Here is a 22,715-nt window from a genome sequence, read left to right as displayed (position 1 = left end):
ATGGCGTCTTTCTGGCCCCCGGGCCTTATGTTTGACACTGCGGGTCTAAACAGAGAAAAACTGTTTTTTTTCCCCCGGATTCCTCTCTCTGTCCGACACTCCCTGAACGCACCGCCAGGGTTTGTTTTGGTCCTGCGGGGCTGTGTCACAGCCATCCAATCAGAGACGAGAAGGGGCGCAGGCGTGTCATGTGACCCCTCCCTCCCCTCCTTGTACACCACCCCGAGATGCTGCGCGCGCGTCTCTCAGTATGATTCATTCCCTGCGCGCGGACAGACGCATCTAGCTTGTCTCCGTTATCTGCGAAGGTCGTACGATTATTTTCATCGTTACTATTATTATTACTGTTAAAAAAGAGTTAAAGAGCAGAAACCTGCCGCACTGTGGGCTCCACACCGAGAGAAGTAACTGAAATATATCCTCCTGCGACACACGCACCGGAGGGGGCCCGCGTTCGCCTTCTTCCTGTCTTACTGTCGAAAAAATGAAAACCAAATTCATCAACGGGGTTTCTTCTTCCCCCTCCATGTCGCTGGGCCTGCTGGTGACCGAGAACGCCCTGCAGGTCCAGCCAGACACCCAGGAGGACTGTGAGGAGCTGGTTCGCTCCGACCAGCCCGACCCAGACACCCGGAGGAGGGCTTATCTGTGGTGCAGGGAGTTCCTGCACGGAGCCTGGAAGAGCCTGGCCGAGGACCTGTTCCAGATCACCATCATCAGGTGCGGATGATCATCGGAACCGCCATTTCTGTTTATTTTCACCATCCGATGTGTGTTTTTCTGTAAACCGTATGATGAGATCATCTCACAATAGCTATGTGACCAAGAGTGGTCGAAACAGCAGAGCTCATTTCATGTTCCTGTGTCAGAATCTGCTGCTAGGGTGCAGGCTGTATTCTTAGCCCGACGGGTGATGTAGTTGATAGCAAGTGGGAGCCCATCTCCCACTCAGAAGAAAAAAAAATCAAATTGGTCTACACTCAAAAAAGAAAAAAAATCTGTCCCAAAAGCTGACTTTAACTCATTTCAGTCATTACTGTTAAACCATTCTGGCATCAGTGTTGTGATTATTTAATGAGTTTTATTGCAGATAGTTTTTACTTCAAAGTGTAAAAATTTTTAAACTTAAAAAAGTCTGCCTTTTTTTAAGCAGCACTTTTCTTTGGTAGAAGTCTTGTACGCAAGCACAGTGATGAGAAATATAATGAAAACATTAAAAAGGAAACATTAATGGACCCAGGACTGAGCCTTGTGGAGCACCGTGGTTAGAGAAGCAGTGTTAGAATAGAAAGTGCTGTTAGATTTAATGGGATCTGGTCCACTTTACTTGATTGGTAAACGTTCACCCTACACAAAGCACATTTTCCTCAATGATAAACTTTTTAAATAAACTAACCTTTGAGTGTAGATTAGGAGTAATTGATGTGGTGCTGCCAGAAAAATGAAAACCTCAGGTCATGACCTCTTATCGTCTGTTTAAAATGATGGCTGGTAGTTGTATCTGTGTTTAACACAAGAATTTGATTGACAGCTGATGACAATATTTCTTGTCATTTTTTAAATTTTCTCCTTGCATTTACAGTCGGTGTGCTGATATCAGTATCGGCCCGATAACACTATTGGCTCCTAAGTGCTATTTTAAGCCACTCCCTTATTCAGGAAGAAAACTTCTGTGGAAAAGAGAGCAGTGTGTCCTCCTGGAATCTTTTTATTGTTAGGCACACGTGTAAATCACTCCACTACAGAGCTGCTAGTTTTGGTGTGTTTCTTCTATACACTGGTGAATTGATAATTTAATCACACACGCAAATATCAATATCACATTCACTGTCTGTCTGTGTTCCAGGGGTGGTCTGAGCAACAAGCTCTTCCTGTGCAGCCTCCCCGACAGCCTGGACTGTGTTGGGGACGAGCCGAGGAGCGTCCTGCTGCGCCTCTATGGGGCCATCCTGCAGGTGGGAGCCACATCACATGTCTGTGTTTTACTGTGCAAAAAGTAACCCAGAGTCGCCACGAGGATGTAAGGAAGTAGTTCCCCCTCAGTAGTTTTTAGTCTGCAGTTACTGCTTTTTACTCACACACACAAATAAGAGCAGACATGTAAAAGTGTCACAGATAAACAACAAAATAGACGAGTGAAAGTGCCGTTATGTGTGAATGTGTGTCACATGCTTATATTAGTGTATGCATGCAGTTATGCCTTCACATGTGTGTGTGTGTTTGTGTGCGTGTTAGCCATTGTTGTACATGGTGATGTACCCCCATGGCTGTACATGCATGTGTTCTTTGCCGTAGGCTTCCCAAAGGAGCGTGCCTTGGGCACTCTTGTTCCCAGGTGAACCCACCCAAAAACACGGTACAGTATGAGATCTATGAAGTCTCAGCCTAATACAAAGATGTAACACACACTCATGTAGCTCAGCCGCTAGGAAGGAGAACAAAGTCCTCCTGCCTGTCCTTTTCCTGCTCTAAATCCCTGTCTTGTGATTCTTAATCATTAAGAAGTCAGCTTCATTTTCAAGCTAGCGGACAAACGGCGGACCCGATGATGGCACGTCCGCGGCTCAGATCAGATAGATCAGATTTCTGCTGCCCATCAGGTGCTTTTTTTGAAAAAATAATCTCTTTGCATGACGTGGCAGCTGAGTCCAGAGTTCATGATGTCAGACTCATCAGCAGATCCACTCTTACGATAGTGCTTAGCTGCTGGCACTCGCCACATCGGAGTGGTTTTGCTTGCAAATAGCCAGCGGTAAGAGTTCAAGGCCAGCAAGATGTTTGCACAGCATATCCTAATCTCCTGCTGGCGGTCAGAACACAACAGAATCACAACTGAGATTCAGCCACTAAATTTGGCATTTGCAGATGAGAGTGCATTAGCAGGAGACCTGCATTAAGTATTAACTCTGCTTTGTGTACTTGCTAATGAGCACGTAAGCAGTTAGCTTTTATTGCCAGGGATGTACGAGAGCACTGCATCACAGAGCCCTTTAACCAAGGTAACTGCGGTCGTCTCCGCCGTGCCGCAGGAGGAATTAATGATGTCTAATCAAAAAGCTAATATGATTAGGAGACGAATGCCTTTGTCTGAGTGCACAGCTACTAATGATTAAACCAAACGTAACCGCACTGGAGACTGTTTCTAAGCAATAAAGTTATGTGATGCTGATGAGCAGAAACCTGCAACTCTCAGTAAAAGTGCAGGTTTCCGATCCATCTGTCTCTGCTCTGCTCCTGCCTTCAGTCTGAGGGCCGCTGCCTGAACAGTCCTCTGCACTGTCGCATCCAAAAGACTCGGTGTGTGTTTGAGCTCATACTGTACTGTCTGCACCGCAGGCACAGCTAGGCTTTAATGTTGACGGGCGGCTTGGCGGCATGTATTCATGGATAGTTCTTCCCTTTTTCTCTTGTTGATAGATGTCCTGTAATAAAGGGGATTCTCAAGAGTCAAACAAAGAAAATCACTTCCAAGTAAGTAACAGATGACAGTTTCTCTACTCAGAGTGTACGTCCACAGCAACACTCGACTCACATGTGTATGCCCCCCTCCCCCCTCTCACTGATTTCTCAGAAGATTTGTTTTGCTTGCCTAAATTCCTCTCTAACTCACGCTGAGCCTGAAGAGGATCCGCCAGGTTTCTCTGAGCACGTGGGTCGGCGGGGCTTTGGGGGAATTCACAGGAACGGCCGAATACTTGTAGCCTGTTAATTTAATACCTGGCTAACCCGACACTGCATGACTGAAAATCTAAAGTGTTACTTTTTTCTTTGGTTCCATTTCTGATTTTGTCTTTTAACACCTAATCCAAAAGCACGGAGTAGCAGGTGGTATGAACTATTTTAAGGAGAGAAGCAATAATTCCTCATCAACCTCTTAGCATCCACAACATCCCCGACGACCAGAGGTTCGCAGGTTAGGTCCACATTTTCACTCATTTGGTCGAAATGAATCTTGAGACTTGATTTGAACGGTAACACCTTCTAGTTTCTGAAACTAGCCTTTTTCAACATACATCTCGCCCTCGCTGGTTACCTGGTAGCCACTAGCATGTGCTGCATGCTGTTTTCACTACAAAAGTCAGACGTGACAATATTCCCCGTGTTTACACGCTCTTCCACATGACCTGCAGTTTACAGGAACAGGCCTCGTGGGTGTGTATTCGCTTCCAGAAGACTTTCACTTTTGCGTATTTGCAGAGACTTTTTCTCTGCGGTCAGTGTGAACACGCCTTTATTAAATGTGAAATGTTACCACCGTTTGGAGTTTGCAATGTACTTCTGCTGACTGTTTGATCTCACATTAAACTGACATATTAATGATATAAATGTAATTAACATGATTTGTGCATTTTTTTTAAATAATCGTTGTTGTTTTTTGACATTGCACCTGAATTTGCTGCCTCTGTGCACCACAAAGGTCATTTAGTGTCATTTAGTTCCATTATTCGCCAGCAAAGGTAAATGTTCTGATTCGTCTACAACAGTTTTCAACTCGAGCGCTCAAAGTGCACACTTCAGTGAACACACTGAGAGCAAATCAGAGTTCAGTAACTTTCCTAAGGATACTTTGGCAGGCAGGCATCAAACCACCAGCCTTTTCTGCTCTGCCTCCACTACCACCAGAGCCACCCAGGTCGATAGTGTATATCTTCAAAACAGGAAAACAGAAAACAGAACAATCGTCTAGGTTAAAGGTTAAAAAGCAAAACAGACAAAAACGAAAGTTTCATTTCAATTTCAATCTAGCGAGGAATTAAAAAAGGAAAATATTGATGTCATGTTAGTCGTACACATATGAAAAATGTCTGATTGACACTAACCTAATAAGTGGTGATACTGCACCTTAACACTGTGGTCACAACATGTAAAACACAGGAGATGATGCAGTATTTAAGTAGCTAGAGTTACATCTACCACTGCAAACGTACGTGTAAAGGTGATAAAGGTTCATTCAAAAAAGTCTTTAGTTGTTACAATGTTACAATAACACTGTTCTGAATGTCTTTGTTGCCTTATGTGGCGTCAGCTGGCCAGCAGCGAGATCAGCAAGCTCACAGTGATGCAGGTTATTGTTATTGATCCAACTGAATCATAAATGTAATGAGTAATATTCATACAATCTGAGGGTTTATGGAGTACACTGCCTAAAATCACTGCAGCCCCACACACAACGGTCATGATGTCTTTAAGAGGTGCTGCTTTGATGATTGCTTTGAAGGATGTAGTTCTTGTCTTATCTTCCCTCGCAGTCCTCTAAACTTTTTGGATGCCACCCTGTGATGTAACATATACGCACACCTTGTCCTAAAAAAATAAAGTCGACATGAAGCGACGATGAGCGGATGCCAATGTTTCCTCACAAGAAAAGGAAGACACGGAGATTCTGGGTTGGTCCAATTCTCAGGAGAAGGCATGAGCGGGGAGGATTTCATGGTTCGATCGAGGAGGTGAAGCTCAGGATTTCGTCCATATTTCAGGGTCAGTTGAGCTCTTGTTGGCAGAGTTGGGACTACACGTGACTAGCTGTGTGTCTGAGGTAAAATGGTATTATTTTACTGTTTCCATATCATTCTATAGTCAACAGCAGATCTGATTGGTTGGATCTGTTTATTCGCATCCTCCTGCTGTACATTTTATAATAAGTGTATTGTAAATCTGCTCAAAGCATGTTCAGGGTAATTACGAGCTGTGTGACAGTCTGCAGTGTTCTTAATGTGCAGACAGGAAGATAAAGTGCTGAAATGCACAAGTGGAGGAAGTTTGCGTGTTACGCAAGCCTCATAAAAAGACTAATTTTAGCGAAATAGATACCCTGAACACATCTGTGCTGGTTATCACTGCAGGCAGCATATCGAGCCTTAAACCCACTGACCCAGAAAGTTCTGTACCCCCGCTGCATCATGTGACCACCTCTGACCTTGACGTTACAAAGCTGAAGCATGACTCTCTGTCATGGGACTGAGATTAGGTCATCAGCAAGTTAGCCATTGTTTCCACTCAAGTATCTTTCGGTAAAGATGGCAGCTCCTCCCCCTCGACTTCACTTCTTTAATCTTCAGCTCGCCGTGAGGCTAACACTGGACTGCGAGTGTCTTCAGATAACCTCGCCTAGATCCGCCTTCCCTAACAATGCAGTCTGGTCAACATAAATCCCGTTTGGATTAGAAAGGATGATGCTGACTTAATTCCTTGGATGTTTCAGTCGTCACAGCAGAGTTGTAGCTCACATGTCGGACAGAGTTTGCGTCCAGGTGAAGACGACACAGTGACACAGGCTACGAACTCTGTGCTGGTCATGGTGTAGCTTGGTATGAAGGCATTTGCTGTTTTTTAGTGATGAAGGCTCGTTTCCTCCTGTAATTCTCTGAGGTCTAAGTCATCACAGGTGGTAACCATAACCCCGGTCCTTATCTTATATTTTGGAGAAGACCAAAACGGATATTTTGGGTAAAAATGTGAATTTTTTAATCTGTGTTAGGCAGAAAGATGATTTTTTTCCCAGCCTGTTGGCAGAATAGTTTAATATGTCAGGGTCAGGGTTAGCGTTGTGATGATGAACAAAGGGAGTTCAGTCTGATCTATTCTCTTAGATAATGTGCTTTCTTTTGATGTCCTTTTATTACCTTCATTAATCCATCCTCTTACACTCCAGCAGGGTGGATAAGTATTGAGGTTAGAGCAGCAGCTGTCTGAAGCTCACAGTGCACCTGCTCCAAGGCCAGCCCGCTAAATACCTCTGAGCAGAGACGCAGCACCAGTACGTGACCGGCATAACAACTTGGATTCAGTCGTAATCAAATATTCAACAGGAACAGAGTGTACATTAGACTGAATGTTCCTCGAATAGCAGCGCAGACAATGTGGTGTCAGGCGACAGAAAACTGTAAGAGGAGTTTTTCATCAGGAGTGTTTACATTCTTCTGCGTCCGAGCGGAGAGCCAGCGTTGTGGCTAATACTGGTTGATAGTTAATGAACGAGTGGAAGTGTTGTGTGGGAGAGAAAGCAAAGTCAAACATGCATGTTAAACGGAGACTGGCATTTGGAATAGGTCAGAGGAAATGAAAGCAAGGTCGACGGAGGACTGCAGACTGTCGATACCGACCGCGCTCACCATGTGGGCTGATGCAGCAGCCTCTAAAGAGCCCATCAAACAGAAACAGACCAGTGCATTTAACTGACATTTGGATGGGGAAAGCAAATGTACTGTTCTTCACTTTATCACTATGGCTACACTTAAATGAACGACTGTGCTCCAATGCCCCGGCTGAAGCACATTTATAAATGTTAGGACGTGCACAAGCCGAGTCCCTGATTTGACATTTTAAATTGCTGTCTTACTGGCAGACATGTTTGTATTAAACCAGCTCAGAAGTGCCAAAAACTCCAGTTTGGACCAATGGACTGAATGCTGGCTCCAAAAGTTAAAGACTCCCACATTAAAACACACAGGTTTACTAAAAAACTTGCCATGAGGTGCAAAGACGTTTGTATTTCACGTTTTTTGATAAGTGAGATTATAGCTTGGAGTCATTCCTCATTACTTTATAATTTGCAGTAAAATTGGTTTAAAGGTGAATTATACAGCAGAGTTTTATTTTATATGACCACCTTTATTTTTCAGCACAGTGTGAACACCCTGGGTCCTCCTGTAATTTCGCCTGCTGGTGTGCTGTCTGCCAGTATATGTGTCAAGATGATTATGATAATGTGGATAATTCATGTCGGAGATTTGAAAACGCCTGTGATCAGCTCTTTGCAGATAAGACATTATGTAAGCACAGGGAGCATTCTCTGAGTGAGAAGCAGGGGGATAAACGTGGACGAGCTGCTCAGCGGTCAGGAGACGGAGCTAACGTGTTCACTTTAATCGCTCTGTACGTCCATTGTGTTCATACTAGCAAATATGGCTGCATGAAGAGCACCACGGGTACCTGTATGATGCACCCATAAAGGTCAAAAAGTCAGGAATCCTCTAAACCGCCTGAGATTTTGGTTTAATGGTGGGATGAGGGCGACTGCCCACCAGTTTTTTAGCGTGAGGAGGGAGGAGTCAGCACTGCCGGTGCTAGCTAACAAGCTAACAGCAGATATTTTCAGGCACTGACATCATGCACGATTATTATAGCAACGCTGTCGTCTTCACTGCAGGAAGAACTGAGTGTTACTGTTTGTGTGACGTTGGGGTTTTAAACATTCAAAAAATGCTGCATCTTGCGCAACAATCAACCGCAGTAAATCAGATTGCTGTTTCCAGTTTAGGAAACCACCACCCTGTCTGTTACTGCATAACAGTGTACAGATAGAAGTATCTGGATGTAGGCGCAGAGAGCGTATCTGTATGCTATTAATAATCGACTAAAATAACCGGGGAAAAAGGAAATAAGAGTTGGCGTTACATTTATTAATGCAAATATTAAGATCAGACATTCCTTTAACCAGGCCAACAAACTATTAAGCTGCTAATAATCCCATAATTCATGATGTTTCTCATCAACTGTAACTTAAACTACAGCAGTGCTGACAGTTAAAAAGGTTGCCACTGTTATTGGTGGCTAACTGTGGATGCTAGCAACAAAGTCTGTTCAGAGAACAATCATTGTTCTTACTCAAGCGATAAAGGTACAATAATACAGAGTAGAGCTGGGCGATATATCGAGTTTTTTAAAAATATCGATATATTTTTATACGAGATATAAGATGTGACAATATCCTTTATATCGATATAGTCTATGTTACGTTATAATTATAGTTGCGGAGTCGCAAGTTTGCCTCTCTTTCGTCCACTTTTGTCTTTACGCAACGTTACTCGACCTCGCCTCTCCTTCACTGAACACAACTCCCCCTCCTCCCCCATCGCTTCTCCTGCAGGCAGCGACAAGATGGACACGGCAAATCTCCGTTAATGAGTTACTGCGCATCGCCCCGTGCGTGGGGCTGGACGGCGTCAACGTGTTAACGAGCTAGCCACGCTAACGAGCTAGCCACGCTAACGCAATGCACGGCCTGAAATCCTTTCATTCTCTCAAAAGTTGACTGCGCGCCTTTTGTATGAATTCTGGTTGTGCTTGATGACCGCGAACCGATTTTATGTGATACACAGCGCTCAGCAATCTGTCAATAAATGTTTTAGTTCGACTTTGGTAAGCTACGGAGCCGCACCGCTTGATGGATTGTCGGAGCATTACGGCTACCGAGGAGCCTCGCGGAGTGATACGTACTGTGCTTCAACGTAATATTACCGTACTGTGTGTATAAGGACCATAAATGGCTCCTGTTCAGAGACATGGTTACGAAGCGGATTTCAAACTCCAGGCTGTCAGTCACGCAGTAGAAGTTGGGAACAGAGCAGCTGTGAAATCTGTCTTTGTTATTATGCTCAGCGTCTGTTAGTTTACATTTTGACTGCACAATTGTGAGCTCTTTGTTATGCACAAAACAACATAGTTTTCTTTTATTTATAGAGCATCATTATTTAATAAATGCTCATAATTTATTTTTGAGTAGTTTTTTCATGTACATCTATGCTGTATGTTAATAAAAGTGCCTGTGTGACATCTGGGACACAGCTTTGACTAAGAACTCTCTTTTTGTTCATACTTTATGGCTTTAAAAAAATATCGAGATATATATCTTATATCACCATCCAGCTAAAAAATATCGAGATATGAATTTTGGGTCATATCACCCAGCTCTAATACAGAGAAAACCCAACAATCAGATGACCCTTATGAGCCAGCACCTGGGGACAGTGGGAAGGAAAAACCTCCAGGAAGCAACCGCTATCACAACCAGGCTCAGCCACCATGTCTGTTCCTAGTTACTCTTGAGGGGCAGATGGTCATTAAATATAGTGGATATGAGCTGCTGGGCAAACTGTGTCATGACATTATTCCTAAATTATGCCCTAAGAATGTTACTCAAGTGATGTGGGAAAGGTCAAACCTGTTTGAGTGCCTTGAGATGCCATCACAGGGTCAGAGGAGGCTACACCTGAACTGACAACTAGTGACGCACACGTTCACAGCCCCAGGCTCTATCAGCTTACCAACAGCCAACACCCATGTATGTGTTTGGACCGTGGGAAGGACCCAAAGAGAACGTGCAAATTTTACACCAGCCCGGGCAACAATGGTAACCAGCAAAAATGAAGTAGCACTGGTCTTTCATGTTAGGACAGATCAGAAATGTTGCCCCATTTACTGGTGTTTTGTTAGTGCTGCATTGTTTCTTCTGCTTTTTTCTTCAGCAGATATGATAGAAAACAGGAAAATAGCCACGCTGTTGCTTTTTTAGCTGTCAGCCGTAAAAGGCTGATGGGATATTGTCATCATCCCACCAGGCAGCTGTAAAGGTGAGAACTCGAGAGCAATGCGAAGTAGGATTTTACCAAACGTGCATCTGCTAAAATTCTGCTGAAAATTGGTGATGTCAGGTGAGGTCAAATTTTCTGAAAACCTTGTGAGCACAAGAACTTGATTCAGTTGAGTTAAAATCAGATTTATTTCTATAGCGCCAAATAATCACAACTGTCACCTCAAAGTGTTCTTTTTTCATTTTTTTCTGTATGGAAGCTAATCTACTTCCATGTCAGTTTCATTGAGATGCTGCTAGCTGGGAAAGTGCTTTACCTTCAAGTTCCTCATCCACACCTTGTGCACTTAACACATGAGAACCGATAGAATCTCGTCCCTGTGGATAGATTTACCAACCTTGGGCGGTGCCATGAGTTACTTTACGTCATAAACAGAGACCAGTTACTGAATTTTCACCTTCTATTTAGATTGTATTTTAGGCAGCATGCAGCTTTGTCCCAGCAGAGATTCCCATATTCCCTAAAGAGATATTCCATAAGAGTCCAATGTTGTGCTTCCCTGTTACAGGATCACTCCTGTTCTGCTTTGAGAGGTACGATCTCAGCGTGGTTCATAATAATTCGTAATGTTTAGGAGCCCACAGAGCGGGCAGCATTGTTTTCTTTGAGTCGGCTTCCTGTCGGGCATTCATTATGAAACACATTCCCATGGCTGTTATCCAAAGAAGCAGGCGCACGTTGGGATCCAAACCTCTGTCTCTGCTGCAGTTTCTCTGGAGGTTATTCACTCAAGAGTATGAGGATGGCACTACTGTATATCACTGATTTTTATTTCCAGGATTGAACTGCAACACAAAATGGAGATTATTAAAATTAAACGGGCACTTTAGCAATTTAGACTTTGCAACGTTGAGAGACAAAATAAAATAAAAAAAGTCAATAGTATTTTAGAAATCACTGAGCTGGTACATGCTGCATGTTCCAAGCTTCAGTTTGAAGCTGATGTAACAGTACAACAAAATTCAGTTTGATTAATTTAGTGTCAAATAACAACAAAGGTGCTTCATATTGTAGAGTTAAGACTTTACAGTGATACGAGAAAACCCCAACAATCATAAGACCTCCTGTGAGCAAGCGCTTTGCCGACAGTGAAAAAGAAAAAACTTCTTTTTAACAGGAAGAAACCTCCAACAGAACCAGGCTCAGGGAGGGGCGGGGCCATCTGCTGCGACCGGTTGAGGTGAGGGGAGGAAGACGGGACAAAGACATGCTGTGGAAGAGAGACAGAGGTTAATAATAAGTAATGATTGCATTCTGATGAAAAGGTGACTGAAGAAGAAACACTCAACATGTAGTTCCAGCCCCAACCACATGGTTTATAAAAAAGGAAAGTTTGAAGCCTAATTTTAAAAGCAAAAAGAAATCAGTGATAGTTGTCGTCTGTGGTGCAAGTTCCTGTTATGTCAGGAATGGGATGGTCTGTCCATGACTTTCCCTAAAGTCCAGTAAAAGTCAGAAACTCGGCTGTAGAATTAACTCCAAACCTGTTCGTCCTGTTCGCTTTGCTGGGATCCAGTTAGCAATCCATCTGCTCAGCCGGTGAGCTCTTGCATATTTGGTGAGAAGCCTGGTTTCCTGTCTTGCCAACAGAATCGAGTCAGCACACAGTTTTGGTGTTTGAGGCTCCAGGACACGTGACTGTGTTGGTATGAGAGGAAAGGCTCCCCGTTGGTCTCCCGGCTGCATGCGTTGGCGTGGGAGCTTTGTGCGTGTCTAAGATTAAACGAGAAAACACAAGGCCATCTGTCTCCTCTGCTGCAGCAGCTTCAACAGCGAAGCCAAGTCTTACTGGAGATTTTAATCTACCTTTTTTGTTTCTCCTCACCGCTTTGACAGGCAAACCCTACTAACCCTAACCACAACATTTCTCCTCATTCAGAATGATCCATCCTTGTCCTCCACCTCCTGATTGCCTCCTAAGCTCCTTTCAGACGTGCACTTCACTCTGCTGAAGTTCTGGCATTTTCACTAGTCAGACCTAAAGTGACTTTTGTGTGAAGCAGCTTTGGCAGGCTGCCTACCAGAAACCCTGAAAAGAAAATTTTTCCCTTTCAAAGGCAGTCTCCCTTTACTTTCATTCTTCCCAGATTCATTAAAGGAAACTGTACGTTTAGTCTCTCATATCAGCACATGGGCCTACATCACAGATAGCTGATGGTGCTGTTACTAACAGGATCTGTAGTTCTGATCCTTCTGAGCCAGAAACTCGCTGTTTTTGGATGAAACCAAACGCTGAAGCAGAGCTGAGTCTGAAAGTGGCTGAGGAGAGATTTCATCCACTCTAACGTTTTCAGCCTGTGTGACCAGAAAGAGCTCTTTTTCTCATTTGCTACTCTGCGGCTGTGATGGGTGCTAACGGTGCTGGTGCTGTGGACACCGTGTTGCCTGAAATGTTGACTGTGTTGCTGTTTGTGTATCTTCAGGGCGCCGAGGCCTTGGTGCTGGAGAGCGTGATGTTCGCCATCTTGGCTGAGCGAGAGCTCGGACCCAAACTGTACGGGATTTTCCCTCAGGGCCGCCTGGAGCAGTACGTCCCCGTAAGTCACCGGGCGGTCCTTCATTACTGACGGGCGTTCACATTTATGCGACCAAATAAGTGAGAGCAATGATTGTTTTTGCATATTTAAACCGGAGGAGCTGCACGTACACATCACACACATTTCCTTCCAGTGATGGGATTGACAAAAATCAAGTTAATCGTAAACATTATGATCCAGACGCAGGTGCTTTATCGATCTGATCAGCTGTTATGTGATGGACCTCAACTAACTGCGACAGCAGGAAGTGATGTAATTTACAAATAAACAAAATTGGAAATGTATTTCTTTCTTTATTTTTTGTCCAAAGCCTATCAAAGCTGCACTCCTGCTGTCTGTTGAACTGATGTTCTCAGTATCCTATTAGAAATAGTTTATTTTGATGCACATGCTGTCTTTTTACGAACTGAAAACAACATGCATGTTATTTTCATTTTTGCTAAAGTTTATAAAGGTTAGTTTAATGAAGTTGTGAAAAAACACCAAATACATTTCACATTAATTTTTATTTAGTTACTATGGACTGATTAGTTACATATTATTAAACTTTGGGATATAAAGTTTCTCTTGACGTATAGCTAGGTTATTTGCTACCAAAAACGGCCCTGCAGGTGGACATGTTCCCGTGGCAGGTAACAAAGGGTTAAAAAGAACTCCATTACTGTTGCCAATACTCACAACTTTATTTTTCAAGATTAGGACTGAGAGGAAATGTTAGCGTGTGTGTTTGTGTATATCGTTGTGGGGACCAAAGATTGTAAGTTTACTATACTTGTCGGGACTAACAGCCGTTATGGGGACCAAAATCCTGGTCCCCATAAGTCTGAAGGCATTTTTGAGACACAAAATGTGGTTTTAGTCTCAGGGTTACAGTTGAGTTATGGTTAGGGTAAGGGGCTAGGAGGGAAAGCATTATGTCAATCAGATGTCCCCACAAGATATGAATACCTGACTGTGTGTGTGTGTGTGTGTGTGTGTGTGTGTGTGTGTGTGTGTGTGTCAGGATAAATTAACTATAAAACAAGTGTAAACACAACCCTCCAGCTCGTGTACAGTTTGAGGTATGTCAAAGTTGCTCAATGCTGATTGGCAGTCATAAGTTGTAAAACTTTGACCTTTAACCTTTAACACGGGAATATCAGGTTTGACAACAGTGTCACAGTGTTGGTGCGTTTGTTTAAAAGGTTACTCAGTGATGAATTTAGAGGCTTAAATTACTTCAAGAACAGAATGTGTGGTGACCATATTGTTTTTTCATGTCTTTTGTCTCCACGTAGCTGTAAAAAACCCCAACATTTCTTATTTGGCTCTCACACACCGGGGCTCTGCTACATAGGATTTTAGTTTGGATGTCAAAGAAAACCCCTGACCAAACCTGTGATTTATGCAGTTAGAGCCAGCGACGATCATGGTTTCATGCAGTTTTATAATGTCCTGCTGACAGAGCCGTAAACTGGACACCTGTGAGCTGAGCGACTCCAGCATCTCGGCCGAGGTTGCACAAAAGATGGCCAGGTTTCACGGGATGAGGATGCCCTTCAACAAGGAACCAAAGTGGCTGTTTGGAACCATGGACAAGTGAGTCACCCGAGCCCGTACGTCACTGCGTCAGACAGTGAGCACATGAAAAGTTTTCCCAGATAGCGTGTCACAGCACTGATTACTTATCGACTTCTCCAGGTGGCCGTCCGCTTATCGCCGTGCACTTCCCCTTGAAATACCTTCAACCTTATGCATCAAGTGTTTACGAGGTTTACATTGCACAATGTTTGTCAGCGTGTCCTGATAAAGGCCGCTGTCTTTTTCCATCAGTATTCTGCATACATGCCTCAATATCTGGCTGATCGCCTCCTGAGTTATGTAAGCAAAGCGTGAGTCCTGCTGTCCGGCTCTTTGACTGATTTTCCTGCCACAAAAGAATGTGGATTCACGGGAAAACCTGGGAACTATTGTCCTGGGAAACATATGGAAGCTGCCAGATGTGATGAGATTATCTTGGCATTCGTTTTGTTTCCTGTAACGAGGAAATTACTCCCATGCAGCAGATGTGGTTGGAATATATATGAAATACACTGAACTCCCAGCAACTGTGCAAATATCAAAAACACAAAGACATTTTTAGACCAGCTTAAAAATGGGAGAAAAAGTTTTCATTATTTTTTAAAACTATTGTTTATTATTTTTAAAACTAACCTTTCATTGACTAAATGTAACTTGAACACAAATAAAGTATTGAACTGTGTTCCATTTCCAACATATCTACTATGACTTTCTCCTCTTTTCATTAATGCGTGTGTTTGTGACACTTTGATCAGGTACCTGAGCCAAGTGATGAGGCTGAACTTCACCAGAGAGTCGCACCTGCGTCGCTTCAACCGCCTGCTCAGCTATAACCTCCCACAGGAGATGGAAATGCTCAGGTATGTTCCTGCAGACACGCAGCTGTAAAACACTGCACACATGACACGTGTGTTTCCAGCTTGTTATGCAAGAAGAGACTGTGCAGACTGGACATGCTGGTTTACTACAGGAAACATGCGTGAAAACCTAGGCTACACAGGCGCAGAGGGCAAAGGAAGCACAGCTGAATGTCTCTAAGCATGCATGATGCCATAATGAAGTGACCGCCTTTGTGTTTGTCCAGGTCTCTGCTCAAGTCCACTCATTCTCCCGTGGTCTTCTGCCACAACGACTGTCAGGAAGGTAAAACCTGAAGATGCGAGTTCGGCCTTCATATGATCCATTTCCTTTCCTCTGTTGTAGCAGTGCTAACTTGTGTGTGTTTGCTCCTTTCAGGAAACATCCTGCTGCTGAAAGGCCGCCAGAGCTCAGACAAGCAGAAGCTGATGCTCATTGACTTTGAATACAGCAGTTACAACTACAGGTACACGAGCAGTACACCTGCAGTATCATCAGTCTGACCTGGGAAGCCTCACCAGCTGTTTGTGCATCAGTCCTTTATTTATATTATAACTATTATTATTATTATTGTAGGGCTCGTACAGTATAAAGTGTTAGTGTTAGAAACAAAAAAACAGATTGATAAACTGGATCAGCGTCATTAAAAAAAAAAATTCAAATAAAATAAACAATATTAGAAATAAAGACTGACACAAAGTGAAAAAAAGACATCAGTTTATTCAGATATTTTTGATTAGTTACAGTCAGACACACCTCCGTGTTTACAGTGATTTTAATGGTTTGGTGAAACTGATGTGCCGAGCACAGCCTGACTCGAGTGCTGACTCCAAACATCAGCTTCTGCTGCTGCTGCGTCACCATCACTCATCTCCTACCAACCTGTGTCACATTCAGTGCTCTCAAACCAGATTATAACCAGATTATAACCTGGCTGTAATCTGGTTATAATGGGAAACTGAGTAACCCAAGAACAAAGGAAGCAGAGCTTAAAGAAGAAGAAAAACCGCCACAGCCCGGCTTATGGCTGCGTTTGATATTCTTCCACTCTGGCAGTCGTAATTCATGCCCACCCCAATCTGCTGAAATATTAACTGCAGCCGTTATGTAACCAGAGTTTGGCAGGCTAGTGAGGGCACACACTGAAGGCCTGTCACTGTTAGTGACAAAGATGATGATAGCGAGACTCGAAGTAGACGAGAATAGAAGCGAACACAACGATGTGCTTGTGTTTCTGCCTTTTTTCTGCACCTCTCTGTCTTTCTCTGTCACTCATCTCTGGGAAACTGCAGATTACCCAGAACTCCCTCCTCCTCTCAGCTCCCTTCAGCCTGGCCCCTTTAAGTCCTCCTCGTGTGTAACATACAACACGTGACCCCGTGAGGCATGAAGAGGGCTTGCACGTGTGCAATAATGCATGTACAGGAAGAACACAACAAAACAAAACATGCTGTGGGTTATTGCGTTTTCTCTCCTGATAACAGTGTGGGAAACGGCACTCGGGAATACTTGAGGGAAAAATCACAGACAGGATTACTACGACTTTACGGTTACTGCCTGTGGGAGAAGACTTACTTATCTTTTTAATTATAACTAAACCAAAACAAGGAACAGCACTGGCTCATGAATCTGTCCTTGTCTCTTTGTCCATTCTCTAACCCTGCAGGGGATTCGACATCGGTAACCACTTCTGTGAATGGATGTACGACTACAACTGTGATGAGTTTCCTTTCTTTAAAGTCAGCGCTCAGAACTACCCTTCAAAGGCCCAGCAGGTGTGTAAAATACGTTAGTGGGCTCATTCGATTTTTCTAACAGACTGCTGACTGGCATGAAATGTTTCCTCGTAGCTCCACTTCATCGAGAGCTACCTGCGCGAGTCAGATCAAGGGTTCGACGGCTTGAGCGCAGAGGACCAAATGAAGCTGAAAGAAGAGCTCTACGTGGAGGTCAACAGGTGAGCTTAGGGTACAAAGACACGTTACTTAACACAGACTCATAGGATACTGCAGTGAAAAGCTAAATGGAAGTAGAAAACACTTTGTGTCTTTGTGCTGCAGGTTCTCGCTGGCATCTCACTTCTTTTGGGGCTTGTGGTCCATCATCCAGGCTCAGCTGTCCACCATCAAATTTGGATATCTGGTGAGTCTTAAGTACTTCGTTACTTTACTCAATATCCAAGTTGTTCGGGGCACAGAAAAGAACTTCAGTTTTGGTAAAATGTCAAGTGGGCAAGAGGAGGATTTAATTTTAACCAAAGTGAGATACATCGAAACAGGTAATTCAGGGCTTTCCTGGTCGTCTCCTCTGCGGTCACAAAAAGATGCGCAGTGGTCATTAAAAGGAATCATCATGAATTATATGTTTGTTCAGGAAGAACAGTGATAGAAGTTGGTTACCGTTATCTCTGACTGGAGTTTTAGCTTTTGTTGAGCAAAGCCTGGCTGTGCTCAGCTTCTTTGAAGGCCTCGGGTCAGATCAGGCTGCCATGCAGCGGGACGCTGTGACACCAGCTGGCAGGGTTTTGGTATCCTGACAGGAAGCTGCGCTTGGTGAAAATCTGAAGTGCGCACAGATTCTGGGATATGTATTGGTTAAAATTACTTAGAGCTCATCAGTGTGACTTTTTAATAATATTTTCAACACTTAATTCAAAGATTAGTGCAAAATGACAAATGTGAATTTCAAGCAAACTGATGTAACATGTAAAACAAGAAGAAGGAAGAATTCACTGTGCAAAGACGCTGTAGACACTGACACGTACCGATGTTTTATTCACGTGAAGGTGCTTAACCCGGAGCACACAGGGTTAAATTTGGATTTATTGTTATTACTCCAAACAAGCCGTTGTTTCCACATATTCATATGTGCTTACCTGTGTTGTAGGAGTACGCACAGGCCAGGTTTGATGCCTACTTCCAGCAGAAGAAGATCTGGGCTGTGTAAAGGGGGCGAGATGATTCAGTATTCTGACAGCACGTTCAGCCAAAACGTCAAGCGGAGGACACACGGGCTGATAAAGTTTCTGCGATCTACGCTTTACTTACACTCCCTGCCTTGCTGGTATTTGCTGGCTACTGTTGGTGTTGTGTTGACCAAAGCCAAACCTTGATCACGTGGCTAGTAGGTGCTTCGAATATGCCCCACAATCATTGCAGCTCAAAGTTTGCACGGCGTAACTGAAGGCCAAAAACCCCCAAACAAAACAGAGGAAACACATCGACTCGCACTAACCTTCATCGCTGGTCAGAAGTTTGTTTCGGCCCAGTTTGAACCATATCACTAACATGAACGTTCTGAGAGCGTGGCTAGCTCAGAAGTGTTAGCATTGCATCAGTGTGTATGTACAGTATGTATAGATCATTCTCCGTTGGGAATGCTGTGTGGGAAAGAAACGGAACCTCAACTTTTCTGCCAGAGCTCAGTCTCCCAGTAGCCTGGTTCTGTCTGCTGCTGGTGGGCTGATGGATTAACAGGTTCAACTTTCTTCACACTTGATGTTTGTTTCATTTTCTTTTTTGTGTGTGTTTGACATTATCTTCAGGCCAGGGCAAATACGGTTATTTTGAATTTCTAAACATGTGAATATTTTTCTGGGGCAGCCTCGACAAATCAACATCAAAGCTATCGAACGTCAGTTATCTTCATTACAACAGGACTGACACATTGTAGCTTACTTACTTACTTACTTATAGTTCTATGATTTCACTCAACTTTTTAAGGGACACAGGTGTGGTGGTTTCATGTTATTATTATCATTATTATGGATCACTGTGACAGCTGCACACGTTGGGTCTGTGTTGTCCGATTTAGCCTGGCTGCTAAACCGTCTGTTGGGAACCAGATGTTGTTGCCGGATTGAAGAAAGCTTCACACTGAACACATGACAATGGCTCCTTATTGTGGTGATGGATTCGTTGGTGACATCACTGGTGTTTTGGCCCAAGTGCCTGCTGCCATGCTGCCTCATCATTGTAGCCATAATCCAGAATAATGATGCTGACGGTCACGTGTTGCTGCAAAGATGAACTTTGCATAAAGTGCTTCTTGTAACTGGACTGCTGTTGAAGGGGCATTTAGCTAAGACCAAGAGCGCTCTGTTTCCAAGAGCTGAGTCACTGATGTGAGTCACGTCCAAGCGCACATTATGGCCACTGTCTGCTTGAGCGAGGGTAGAAATGCAGCAGTGGAGCAGACAAACACTGTGTCCTGTGTATGTCAAGCTTCCCTCAGAGGTGCTACTTTTAGGTGTTGACCTCTGCAGAGGGATAACGGTTCGATATAGAGACATGGCACAAAGAGATCATCCAGACATCCTGAGACCAGCTAAGTTCTACCTCACCCTGATTAGTTGTAATTGCATCATTGCAGTATTTTGCTTTTGTATACCATTTGGTGGTGGGGCATCATTTTTCATGCCTTTAAATGACATTGTGAAAAATGATCTTCCTGTTATTTCTGTACCTCTTCATATTTTAATTGGTACCGTGGGCATAGCAGTGCCTGTTAGACTGACAATGACAGCAAAGCTTTCCATGAAAAAATCAGTATACACTATTAATATAACACGAGGACTCCTGCTGATATCGCTTTTGACCTCGTTACCAACTATTAGTATATCGACTTTATTAACCTTTTAACGTCCATCAGGTCGTTGGCCACCCGTCTAGGCTTAGGCGTCGGCTTTGGGTTTAATAAAAGCCCACACCATTGTAGAAGTTTTCCTTTTTGGAAAAGGATAATCCTTCTATCAGATTTATACACTTTTAATCCTAAAATGTATGAGACCTAATCCTAAATGTAGTCCCTGAAAATGTAAAGTCGAGCCCGAGGTCTGAATCCTCAGCCTTGTTTTGGAGAAAAGCAATAAGAAAAAACAAAAGAATGTAAATAGTTTTTAATGCATGTCACTTAAAACGATTATTCTCTCTTCCCTGAATCCCAACACTTGGGACAACAGTTTAAATAACACACATGAGGTTTCAGATCATCACTGAGGATTAGTTAGACCTCACATGTGCCCAAAACAAAACTTAACCCTAGACTGGTCGAAAGGGACTTGGTGGTTGGGGTTGATGGCTGTCCTTAATGACTTTGTTAACTAGACTATAAGCGGCATCAATAAGTGTGTGATTGTCCATGATTGTAAAATCTCTGTTCAGATGAGGGCGTTTACCAAAAGTCAGTCCAAAATGTGATTGTCCTATACCCAAGGACACTGCTCTCAAACTCCCATTATTCTTGTGTGAGATCCTAGTTTGACCCCAGATTTGAAAAATGTGACCGTGCTGCTACAAATGAAAGTCGTACAGCTACCACAAAGGCGAACATGCGATTTAGCGTGGAAGCAGCCAAACTGAAAATGTGACCCGTAGCAAATGCTGCGTTTCCCAGTGGAGGAAACCTGTTGATGGGGAAACTAAACTTTTCTCTACACTAAACATTTGACGGCAGAAGCATGCAGAGGTGTTTGAATGTCTACTGTGGCACTTTTGAGGACAGTTTTAGGAGGTGACGAACTGTGACTTTATTTTACATGCAGGTGTATTTTTGTACAGTTATTATATTTTCTTTTAAATAATTTTTTTAGGTGTAGTGAAATTTTGATACAATGAGACTTCAGGTCTGCGAGCAGTGGATTATACTCGATGAATATTCAAATTCAAAGTGTTACAGTACCAGTTTTTCTGTTTTCTCGATCATTTCTTGTACTCAATCTTTACTTGAAGTTGTCTTTAATTTGTTGAAATTTGCCCTGACCTTTCATTGCTGTACATGCTGTTTCTCAGTATTGTGATGTTTTATGTTTCCTTACATTCCATATTGAAAAAACAAACGTCACGATGTATTTAACATTCCATACTCGTTACTTTAGGTTTTATGCACATTTTGGACCAAAGGAACTAAAATGAGTCTTCAATTGGTTCTTCTTATACAACTGTAATTAAACCCTTGTAGGGGAACAAAAACCTTCACTCCTGTTTCTGTTTCTTGTTGGCAATATTCACTAAACTATATAGAAAAAATTACTTAACTATAACTAATGAAAACTCTTTACGTTACTGTTGTTACTGTGAATGTACTTTGTGTTGATTCATTCCACCTTTTTATTAAAAGATGTGTTGTTTTCTGTGAAGAGCCCCCCTCCTACGCTGTCATGTGGCTCGTAGCGATAACCTTTGCTATCTATGCAGCTATACTGAATGCTTACATACAGATAACAGCATACTTAAAGGTTTCAGGTGAACTGCAGCGGCACAGAAATGACTTTGGCTGTAAATTTACTGCTTTGCACAAATAAAAGTTAAATGGAGAAAACATCTGACTCTGATGGTTGTTTGGATACGCGCGGCGCCTCTGAGGCTCTGTTATGCTCGGTTAAAACTACAGAAACTGGTGTTGTGTATGTTAAGCGATCATTCATCAAACTGGATGAAAACCAACACTGTACCTCAGTTTCCTCATTACATCACAGCAGATTAACTGCGTTCTAATTTTCCAATCCAGTCAGATCGTAGCAAGTGCAGAGAAGTTAAATAAATACTGTGAATACCGCAAACAGTCGCAGTAGATGGCCGCTCTGCCCTGAGCCTGGTTCTCCTGGAGGTTTCTTCCTGTTAAAAGCAACTTTTTCCTTCCCACTGTCACCAAAGCCCTTGCTCATACACTGTAAAATCTAATTAGTTCCCAAAACTTAAAAAAAACTGTGCAAACTTGTTGCCTCGAAAAAACTAAGTCAAGCTTACGTAAGATAACTAAGTCAGGGCAACTTATTCATTCTGAGGGGTCATATAACTGTTGGGGTGTTCTCTTATTGTAGGGTCTGTACCTTACAAGATCAAGTAACTGTTGCTGTGATTTGGTGCTATATGAATAAAACTGAATTTCTACAGAGTCTGTAAAGAGACACATTATACATTTTATGGATGGTGATACAAGGCATTGATTAAAACGCTTTTATTATTTGCAATCAACATTTCTAAGTTGTTGTGAGACAGTATCCATTAATGACAGCGAGGCATTTTAATTTGTAATCACATAACTGTGTTGCTCTTAACTCCATATTTACAGTATTTACCAAGTTGTAACCTGTGGTTTACCATTTGGCATCTGAAGCTGGGTGGCAACAAAGACTTTGTGCAATAAAGTTACAAAATGGCTCGATATTCACTCTGGTCCAGGGAGGATGAGATTTACAGATTTCAGTGATCCACAGACATTCCATCTTATATTTTAGATTTCATGCAGTTGGGTCAGATAAAGAGGACATTTTTACACAAGGGACACAAATCAAAAAATAACACAACACCAGCCACGATATGTAAACTTGTATAGGGTTATACATATAAAAAATGGTCATACTTTTTAAAAAGAGAAAAATTATCAA

The 22,715-nt window shown here is 42.9% G+C and overlaps 1 protein-coding gene across 1 annotated transcript; it reads left to right on the top strand.

Annotated features, from left to right (window-relative positions):
• The first annotated feature begins 244 nt into the window (after positions 1–244).
• chka (choline kinase alpha) lies at positions 245–21,648 on the top strand. The gene is made up of 12 exons (XM_031757963.2): positions 245–720; positions 1,847–1,955; positions 3,418–3,471; positions 12,797–12,910; positions 14,355–14,488; positions 15,226–15,330; positions 15,555–15,613; positions 15,707–15,794; positions 16,995–17,103; positions 17,179–17,285; positions 17,389–17,470; positions 18,215–21,648. Exons 1-12 carry the CDS (start codon positions 485–487, stop codon positions 18,272–18,274), a joined length of 1,257 nt encoding a protein of 418 aa, XP_031613823.1. The 5' UTR covers positions 245–484; the 3' UTR covers positions 18,275–21,648.
• Positions 21,649–22,715: the final 1,067 nt, after the last annotated feature.

The sequence above is a fragment of the Oreochromis aureus genome, linkage group 7 (genome assembly GCF_013358895.1).
Source record: "Oreochromis aureus strain Israel breed Guangdong linkage group 7, ZZ_aureus, whole genome shotgun sequence".
Taxonomy (NCBI): domain Eukaryota; kingdom Metazoa; phylum Chordata; class Actinopteri; order Cichliformes; family Cichlidae; genus Oreochromis; species Oreochromis aureus.
Note: the sequence above shows the minus strand (reverse complement) of the source record. Positions and strands in the feature narration are given on the sequence as shown.